This window comes from Narcine bancroftii, chromosome 1 (genome assembly GCF_036971445.1).
Source record: "Narcine bancroftii isolate sNarBan1 chromosome 1, sNarBan1.hap1, whole genome shotgun sequence".
Taxonomy (NCBI): domain Eukaryota; kingdom Metazoa; phylum Chordata; class Chondrichthyes; order Torpediniformes; family Narcinidae; genus Narcine; species Narcine bancroftii.
The window spans coordinates 132,611,755-132,622,500 of NC_091469.1; the positions used below are offsets into that span (position 1 = coordinate 132,611,755).

Consider the following 10,746-nt stretch of genomic DNA (forward strand, 5'->3'; position numbering starts at 1 on the left):
AAACTGGAATGTGATAGGAAAATTTAAAGATGATCAGCTGCTCCAATGGGTGGCACGGTTAGCGCCACCCTGTTATAGCACCAGTGATTGGGACCGGGGATTCGAATCCCACAATGTCTGTAAAAATAAATTTAAAAATTGTATGTTCTCCCTGTGTCTGCATGGGTTTTCCCATGCTCTGGTTTCCTCCTACCTTCCAAAACATACTGGGGGTTGTACATCAATTGGGTGTGATTGGGCTGCACAGGCACATGGGCCAAAAGGACTTGTTGCTATGCTGTATGTCTAAATTTAAAATATAAAATTCATAAAATACATTCAAAAGAAGTATCCAGGAAGCAAAATTGACATTGTCCAGTTAATTGGTCGCTCGGTTACTCATCTTATGGCCTCCTCAGTTAACAGTATGTGTCTAAACAACAACAGATGGACTTTAAAGTTTTGCAATTCTTGTTATTTTCAGGGGCTTTGTAACATTCAGTGCTTCTTTCATCTTTAATTCAACATGGAGGAATTTAGACATGTCACCTGAGGTAGTGGGATAGGTAGACATGAATAGACTACAGAAAGCAGGAATAGGACTTTCAAATCCTCAAATCCGCCTCAGCATTCAGCAAGATCATGCCTGATCCTCAAACACTATTTTCCTACCCAATCCTCCTGATCCCTGAAGCCTTTATATCCTGAAATCTTTTCTTATTCCAATGATTTGACCCTCAGAGTGATGAAATTAATCCTCGTCTCAAAATGGCCTATTCCTTACTGTGACATTGTGACCTCAGCCATGTGAACACCCTGCCTGCATTCAACTTGTTGAATCTGATTAAAGTGTGTACATTTCAATTCTAAATTCTAGAAAGTAGAGATTGAGCTTCCTCGTTCAACAGACCACCCACCTCACCAGTGAGTTTGGTTTCATCTGTCGATTTTTGATCTGATGTTTCAAGGCATCACAAGTTCTAGAGTCAAGTTGAGGACATTTAAGCCCTCTCCTTCTTTGTCTACCTCCCACAATAAAAAAAATTATATCTTCAATCACAACATCTGATATATGTGAGACTCTTAATTGTGATGGATAGTTCATCCACGTAATCACTAGAAAGTTGAGCACAAAGTTAAATTCACTTACGTGAAATAAGAATGAAGCAGACTGCAGAAAAACATGGGGGTATTTTCCTTTGCATGGTCACCATTTCTGAAATTCCTTTTAAGCATGAACACCCGTAAGATAGAACTTGTGTTCAATGTTAACATTAAGCATACATACTAAATATATATACACATCAGTATTTCTGAGGAATGTAAATATTACTTTCCTTGAATATTAGAATATAGAACCAAGAACATTACAGCACAGTACAGGCCCTTCGGGCCTCAATGTTGTGCCAACCTATATATTCTTACCAAATAAAAATACTAAACCTTTCCTACCTCATGACCCTCTATTTTTCTATCATCCAAGTGCCTGTCTAAGAGTCTCTTAAAGGCCCCAATTGTTCCAGCCTCCACCACCAACCCCTGGCAAAGCATTCCAGGCACCCATAATTCTGCTATCTATGTCAAATACTTACTCCTGGTGTCTCCCCTAAACTTTCCTCCCTTCACATTGTGCTGATATCCTCTAGTGTTTAGTACTCCCGCCCTGGGAGAAAGGTGTTGGCAGTCTACCTCTCAGGATTTTGTTCTCCTCTATTAAGTTACCTCTCAACTTTCTTCACTCAATAATTGAAAACATGACATAGGAGCTATTTGGCCAATCACGAGCAGGCCCTTGAGAAGCAGTGACACAGCCCAATCCATCCTCCAGCTCTTGATCCAGGTACTTTTTACGTGATGAGGGATTATCTCCAACACCTTCTGTGGCACCTACCAAACTATCACCAACATTTGGGTGTGCACATATTTTCTCATTTCATCTCTAATCTTTCTACAGATTACTTTAAATCTATGTTCCTGGTTTTTAACTCCATTGCTAAGAAAAATGGGTCCCTCCTATTTACCCCTCATGATTTCATACACATTGGTTAACTTCATTTTTTAAAAAGAAAGCCACCATTTATTCAATTTTTTCCCCCATAGAATGGATTAAATGTCTTCAATGGTCCTAAATTTCATCTGAAATAAGATCACTTGCATTTTTCAGTCCTTGTCCATTCATTCACGAGAACTTTGCAAAACTGCATTTCTCTCAGTGTTCAACTCCACACTATAGTTCAATTCTTACCTTTGTTTTAAAAACTTAATGAGGGAGCAGTTAATTAGCAACCAACATCCTGCAGCATTTCCGATCTCCTGTCAATGTTCCTTGGTGTAGCAGTCAATACCTGGACACGGTTTTGAGTTTTATTAAACGTCTTCAACGTTTTACTCTGTGGACCTCTCTATCTACACGTCTTCATTCGGCACATTTCACAGGGAATATTCTGCTGCAGTTATGCTATAAATCAATGAAGCAGAGACAATGTGTTGCAGTGAAGCAGCCTGGAGTAACTTCTGGCCGTCAACTCAACTTGGAATTACCATAGCAACACTAGCTTTGAGTACCCATTAAATCTAGGTTGAAGCCAATTGGGAACTCCAGCACATCACAACTAATCTTCATCAAGAGACCACACGAGGGGAGTCAGCCGTGTAAAGAACAAAAGCAAATTACTCTCACAACACATATCTTCATTATATACTTTCAAGACCAACAAATTAAGATGTTTATAACAAAAATGGCTTGTGACGATTATTCTTTTGGCTGCAAAGTAAGGTACTATGCATAATAGAATACTGACTTTATACATTTGGAGCTGCAATAAAATTAGCATTTCTGAGCAGTAATTTTTTAAAACAAGGGCTGCATGGTTAGTCTAGGAAGGGCGCAGTGGCATAGCAGTTAGTATAATGCTGTTACAATGCCAGCGATTGGGACTAGGGTTCGAATCCCGTGCTGTCTGTGAGGAGTTTGTGCACTTTCCCTGTGCCTGAATGGTTTCCTCCCACTGTTAAAAATGTTGTAGGTTAATTGGGTGCAACTGGGCAGCATGGGCTCGTGAGCCGTTACCATGCCGTATGTCTAAAATAGGTAAGCATTTAAGGTTAAGTGGAGTTGCTCAGCCCCAAAACTTTATGTGACTCTTACAGATTGTCATCTCAAAAGATTTTGTTACTGCAGTGCAACTCTTGATACCTGTCATGATCTGTGCAAAAATGATCTATGGCACTGAGCAATGATCTATTGTCTACCTCTTTCCACAAGTACTGATATTAAAGTAGGTGCTTGTTATATTACCAGATGTCTCTGATGGAAAAGATTAACAGATGTTAATCTTAAAGAGGAAATCAATCTGTTCGTGGAAGAGGAATGTAAATTCTCTTAAAAGATCAGGAGTCACATGATAGCTAATGGGAATTGTTGCCAAAAGTACAGGATTTTTTTTACATAAAGCAGTGGACAAGGGCTTGAAATAATATTGAATTGATCCAGTGATACTTTAAGTGAGCTTTTAGATAATGTACCTGAGTGATGGTCATAAATGCAAGAATTGTATTAAACACACTTGGTGAGCTACAGGAACAGAACATTTAATCATGTGGGATTATAATTGGAAATAAGAAACTTAAGTCATCCAGTCATTCAGATCCACTCCACCATTCATCGAGTTCACATCTGATCTTCTACCTCTGCAGCATTTTGCTGCATATTCTTTTATTCTCTTAATATCCAGAATTTGTTGATCTCTGTTTTGTATGAACTCAACCACTGAGTCTCCATTGACCACTGGCATAAAGAATTCCATCCATTTTACCTCAACTCATTCTTAAAAAGGCCTACATTTCTTCTGAGACCCTTCAGCCAAGAGAAGTATTCTTCTTGAACCCAAATATCAAGTCTGTAAGAATTTTATAAGCTTCCATGAGATAGAAGATATCTTTTCTATACTCTGGAGAATACAGACTTAGTCTGCTTGTATGCAAAACCCACCAATCCCTGGAATTGCTCTTTAGAATCTTAACACTCCTTCATTGGGAAGAAACATTTGTGCTGAGGTAAGTGGACTAAAACTATGCACAATATTTAAGGTCTAATCTCAGAATCAGAATTTGAATTTATTGTCATGAACAAGTCATGAAATTCGGTGTTTTGTGGAAGCTTCATAATGCATCACCAAACCCTTGTCTAATTATAGGAAGGCTTCTGGTGCTTATCTCTGTTTGTTGTATCCGCATGTTGCCTTTTGCAGAAAAATAGAAACAAAGAAAATAATGAAAATAGGCCTTTTGGCCCTTCTAGATTGCCCTACCATTGAATTTGATCATGGCTGATCATCCTATAATGGTTGTGTTGATGATATTTGAAGCTAACATAGAATTATAGATCTTAGGTTATGTAGTGGGCTTCCCTACAGCAGTACACACATCACAGCACATTTGACAAACACTATGAGACTAAGAGAGAACAAGAACAGATTCAATGGGTTGAATGGCCTACTGTGTGATCATGTCTTATCTTGTGAAAATGTTAGCTTGGAAATGCTGACTAAGGCAGACAAGCCAATAATGGAATTAAAATGGATCACAATGGATATCCAGACAATGTATGCTTTAAGGGAAAAGTATTGGATACTTTCAGCTTTGTGGTCATGTCGATTAATAATTTATATCTCACTTATATTTTAATGCTTTTGACTTGTATCTCAATGGTAAAGCTTTTGCTTCAAAACAAGATGGCTGAAAAACCTTTCGTGTGACATAAGATGGCTGAAAACAGTTGGACAGCTGCAAATGTGACCTTGCAAACATGCTTTGAGAATAGGCACTGATTGTTCAGACTCCGCAAGGACAGATACAATGAAAAGCAAGATAAAGTTAGCATGACATCATTAATTTTGTATTTTTCAGGGTGATCTCAGAACATAACCTATTTTATTTTGTCTTATGAAAAGTAAATACTTCAGCAAAGAGCCAGTTGTCAGGGCTGGGAAACCATTTTTTTAATATATAGAATGATGTAACATAAGAGTGAGGGTTTTTCTGTCTCTTATTCATTTGAAATAGCATTAAATATAGAAGGAACCATCTGTATCTTTGAAGTGAGAGCTGAGACTTCAGAAAGATGTCTGCTTGAGACCATCTCCTGACCAGTCATCCTCACTTCCCGTATACAAATTGAACATTTATAATAAAACCTGCATGCTTTGAAGAGATACTTTTGCCGTGTTTTCCTTTGCAGTATGAAAGTGGGCTGACTTCCATACTGGCAGTACTACAAACCCCAGATCCATTTGAGTGACAGGTGCCAGACTTTGCAAAATCAAATGTTGGAACAGGAGAGGTTTTGCAAAACATACTGAAGCTGTATGATGTCAGGTCACATGGGAAGAGAGGCAGGATAAAGAAGGCTGGAGGTCATTGTTTTTAAGGTAGAGCACGGGGTGGGGGGGGGGGTGCACACAGAGCAGAATAAAAACTGTCTTTTGTGAAATGCAGGGTGAAGAAAACTTGTCCCTTGTGAAAAGGCAGGGTAAAAAGCAGTGATTTTGAACCGACCTGAATAAGACCCGACCTTTGTGAAGGGGAATATTCTGAGTTTTGATAAATAAAAGCAAGTGAATTAACTTCAAACCTAGTTTATACATTGAGGATGCAAAGTAACAGAAACCGGCCACTGGAGTGCGCCAGCATAAAGAATCCCCCCACACCCCCAATCCCCAGTAACCTGGACATACAGGATATGAACACAGTGACTGATCTACATCCCCTTTCCTTAGCTCATGCTCCACACCATGACAGAACTACCTTGATAAACTTCAGTGTTTACAAAGTGTCACAGAATGACCAATATTTAACAAACACATTCAGTAACTGAAATGACAACCATATTAGGTGAGAAACATAAGAGAACAGTATGCTACATGTAAACAATATGAATATCAATTACTATAGCCAAACAAATATAGATGCTTTAAAGCACAATTCAGATTCTGTATTTGGGATTTGGCTTATGAACATGACCTGAGTGTATTCTAAACAGATTTTCAGTTGTGTTTGAAGATGACTCAGCTGGGGCCCCTCAACCTAAAATTGCTCAGTGTCCATCCTTTCTGGTCCTACTCTCATGGGAGTGTTGTAGTCTTTTGACCCAGGTCCAGGATTCTGATAGTCAGTGTCACTTAGACTGGGCTGGGCTGGCACAGGCTTGGCTACAGGTTGAACATGTTGGTGATTCCTCCTGTATAGCTTTCCTTCTGAATGAACAAGATAAGATCTGGCCTCATTGCAACTCTCCTTTACTGTGCCGGTCCGGCTGTAACCTTAAGGGGTCTGCAACCTAACAACTTGTCCTTCCATTAAAGGCTGAAGTGTTTGGCTTGATCTGCCATAGCACAACTTTTGTGACAGTCTCTTATTGAGAAGCTGAAATTTTACTTCTGTGGCTTATGTATACGAGGTTCAAGTAGTTTCCTTGAGACAGGGAGAGTAGTGTATGTTTGCCTTGACATTAGTCTTTGTGCAGGAGATCATAGGGTTGGGTCTCAAGGAACATTTCTGAGATTTAGGATGTTGACAAAAACATCAGTTCTAACTCTATGAGATTTCTCAAGGAGATGTATGGCACTGCAGACGGCTCTTTCAGTTAACCCATTAGATTGGGGATACTCTTTACTGCTGGTGACATGAGTGAAGTCCCACTGTGCGGCAAAGACGTTAAATCGTTGGCTTGTAAACTGTCTGACATTGACTGATATGAACATGTGTGATGCTCCATGAACTGAAAAGTGCCTCTTGAGTTTTGTGACGATCGTCGCTGAGGTAACATCACGAAGCAGGACAATCTCATACCAGCCTGAATATGAGTCCATTAGCACCAAATACTGCTGACAGCACCATTCAAAGATATCTGTTGCCACTGTCAACCAAGGCAGGACTGGAACTGGATGAAGGAGGAGGGGTTCCTTTTGCTGGTGTGGTTTTGTGCTGTTACAGACAGAGCATGACTGTATCTACTTGTTGATGTCATCTGTCATTTGAAGGCCAGTAAACTATGCCTCTTGCTCTCTGTTCAGTAGCTTCTGAACCAGGAATCCCCCTGTGAATAATGCTGATGTACTCCTTTTGTAGTGACCCAGGAATTATGGCTTTCTAGCCTTTCATGATGATCCTGTCTTCAATAGTTAGTTTGTCTCTGAAAGGGAATTAAGGATGAACAGCATGTGGGAGACGACATTGTTTGCTGGGCCACTCGTGTCTGATGAGAGTGCTGTGTGCCTGCAGGGTTATGTTATCTGCTGTGTGTCTCTTTAACTTCTCCAAGCAAGAAGACGATATGTAGTTGACTGTCATCACCTCAAAGTTGTCTTCCTCATCAGCTTGTTGAACTGTAGAACTCCTGGGAGATTGAGACAGACTGTCAACCAGATACATTTTGTTTTCTGCTTTTATACACGAGGGTGATGCTGTACTTTTGAGGTCATAACATCATCCTTTGTAATCCTGCCAATACTGCATGTATGGGTTTCTTTCGTCTCGTGACCAGGGGGCTGGTGGTCCATTTCTATGGTCACCGGCTTGCCGCAAATATAATCATAGAACTTTGAACATGCAAAAGCCACTACCAGCAGCTCTTTTTCAATTTGAGTATATTTGGCTTCTGTGTCATTTAGTGTTCATGAAGCATAGGTTTTCCTTCCTGCAAACAGGCTGCACCTAGTCCACACTTTGAAGCATCGCTGGTAAGGGTCACCGTCTTACTGATGCTGTAGTAAGACAGAATCAGTGGGCAGGACATGTGCTTCTTTGATGCTTCAAAGGCATTTTGTTGCTGCTCATGCCAAGTCCATTCATTGTCTTTGTGCAGTAGTGGTCGTCAGCTGACTGGAAATGGGAATAAATTTTCCAAGATAGTTGACCGTCCCGCAGAGCTGCAACATCTCCTGGTACTGACCTTTCACTGATGGCTTTTGTTTTGGAGCGGTCGGCTTTGAGGCCTTCACTTGTGAGAATGTGGCCAATGTAGCTGATCTGGTTCAGCCAGAACCTGCACTTGAGGGGATAAAACCTCAAGTTCACCTCTCTAGCACGGCTGAGCACTTTTCTCAAGTTGGCGCCGTGTTCTTCCATGTTTTTTCCTCCAATAATTATACCTTTAACTATGATTTCACAGGGATATTCAGCAAAAATCTGTTCCGTGGAGCGCTGGAACACTTCACTGGCAGAGTTGAGTCCGAATGGCATCTGTAGAAATCCGTAGCTACCAAAACAAGTGCTGAAGGTAGTTAGCAGTGATGATTTGTGGTCAAGAGAAATCTGCCAAAAGGAGTTCCTCACATCTAAGACCGAAAACACAGATGCATCACCATTTGTGCAGCCACTTCTTCCACAGTGCGCATAAGATGATGTGGTCTTTTCAGAGCAGCGTTCAGATCACTTGGATTGATGCATATTCTGATATCTCACTTATCCTTTTTGTTGGCAGCAACTATACAAGATACCCAATCAGTTGGCTCAGAAACTGGAGTAATGACACTCACTTCCTGCATCCTGTCTGCCTCAGCTTTGATTCGGTTTCATAGCCACAGGAATGCGATGCACTGGACGAACTACTTGTCTCATTTCCGGGTCAGGTCTCATGGAATAAGTCACGGGTAGCTTTCCAAGCTCACCAGAACAAAGGTCATTGTATTCAGCTTGAATTTGATGTGACAGATTTTATTCACTGGGGCTTTGCTGAATGAGACCAGCCTCATTTGAATGGATGCACTTAGCACTAATAGGGGCAGAACATCCTCATGAACAATGAAAAATGGCCATGTGCATAGGCATCCCTTTAGGTCAGTGGTTCTCAATCTTTTTTTTTCCACTCACATACCATTTTAAGTATTCCCTATGCCATCGGTGCTCTGTGTTTAGTAAGTGATTGCTTAATGTGGATATGAGTGGAAAGTAAAAGTTTGAAAACCACAGTTTTAATCATACCTAATTGACCCATAATGTGCACGGTTTCATAACTCCAATGGCAATTTTTCTCAAGCAAAATATTTCAGTAACAATTGGGTCTAGAGCAGTGATTCTCAACCTTCTCCTCCCACTCACATACCACCTTAAGCAATCCCTTACTAATCACAGAGCACCGATGGCATAGGGATTGTTTAAGGTGCAATGTGAGTGGAAAGAAAAAGGTTGAGAACCACTGCTCCAGGTAGCCTTGCAACTTAACCATACCAACCGTTTGGATTTTGCTTCCCCATATGCAATAAGGCTTGTGGATTTAATGCATGCTCTTATTTGTCCTTCACTCTTTACTCACTCAAATGTCTTTTTTTACACTTGGTGCCTGTGTCAACTTTCATTTTAACTGAAGTCCCATTAACTTGCATAGAGACAAAACCTTCATCCTTTTCTTTTATCTGTGCATCAGTCAAATCAACAGCCATTTTCAGAGCTATGCCATTGTCATTGAATACCTCACCTGTTTTGCTATCAGCTTGACCTTGTTCAATCCGGTGAAAAGTTCTCCTAGATCTCTGCCTATTTTAGGTCTGTTGCTTGGAATTATTCCATTTGTTATGGGCATGGCACTGTTGACCAAAAGCTGGACATTTGACAATCCACAGTTGTTGCGGTTAGCAATAAACTGTGTCACAATTTTTTTCTGGCTGGTTCCTTATTTGGTACTCATACTTTTATTTCCTCATGAACCTAACTTGGACTGCATCAACATTTGTGATTGAGTGTCGTGGAGAAGCCAATGTTTCGTTCTGCTCTTCATTCATCTCATGTATTTGACAGATGGAGACAGCCTTAGCTAATGTCAAATCACAATCACACAGTAGCACCTTTTTTATATTGCCATTATTAATACCAAGGACTAGTCCATCCCTAATAAGCTCCTCACAGAGAATTCCAAAACTGTAGCTTTTTTGCTTTGATTCTTAAATCACTGACATATCAGTCAATCGTCTCACCAGCTTTCTGATTTTGCCTGTTGTACTTCCGTCTTTCCATAGTAACGTTGGTTTGAGGATTGCACATCTCTCTAAATTTTCTCTTAAGGCATTCAGGATCCTCTTTGGATTCTGTAGGAATGAGGATTGGTCCTCTCTCGCCGAGGTCTCTCATTTCTCCTGCGTACACAAAAGACCATTCACTTTCAATGGCCTCCGGTCCCGCTAGCTTGAGGAGAATATATGCTCGAGTACGGGCTGACTTGTCAGAGTGTGCTATCGCAATGAAAATGTCATATTCTTGTTCAAATATCCACCAATTTTCAGCGATGTTACAAGAGGATCAGGACTCCAGAATCTTTCTGCCATGTTCACTGTTTAGCTGTGGATTCGTGGCAGGCTTATTTGTCCTTGCTCAAATATGAAACCCCAAATGAGAAACATTAACCTTGAAAAGTCATTTAAATGAAATACAGAAACAGACAGGCTGTGAGATAAATCAAACAAACTGATGAGTCAGCTACTTTAACTGTTTCTTGGTTAGGTCAGAACTCTGATTTTAAACTTGAAAATAGAGGACGTGTTTAAAATAGGGATCTGGTCAAGTTTACCAGTAGTTCATTATTATTAGGAAATCATTTAGCAGAGGGTAAAGTTGTTCCTGCAGTGAAGTTAACAGATAAGCCAGTCATTGAAACAGATACAGATTTAGACATACACATACCTGGCATGTGGAGAAATGAGGGCAATGTTGAAAATGCTTGCCAGTGAAAACAGTGATGTAAAAAAATGATGATTTAAAAGGGTTGGAAAGTCT

The 10,746-nt window shown here is 40.3% G+C and overlaps 1 protein-coding gene across 1 annotated transcript in view; it reads right to left on the reverse strand.

The window, feature by feature from the left end:
* LOC138751475 (cadherin-related family member 2-like) overlaps nt 1-10,104 on the reverse strand; it is a 195,237-nt gene extending 185,133 nt beyond the window's left edge. The window contains 1 exon segment of the mRNA XM_069913802.1: nt 9,951-10,104. Within this exon segment, the coding sequence (XP_069769903.1) occupies nt 9,951-10,104 (154 nt within the window).
* Nucleotides 10,105-10,746: the final 642 nt, after the last annotated feature.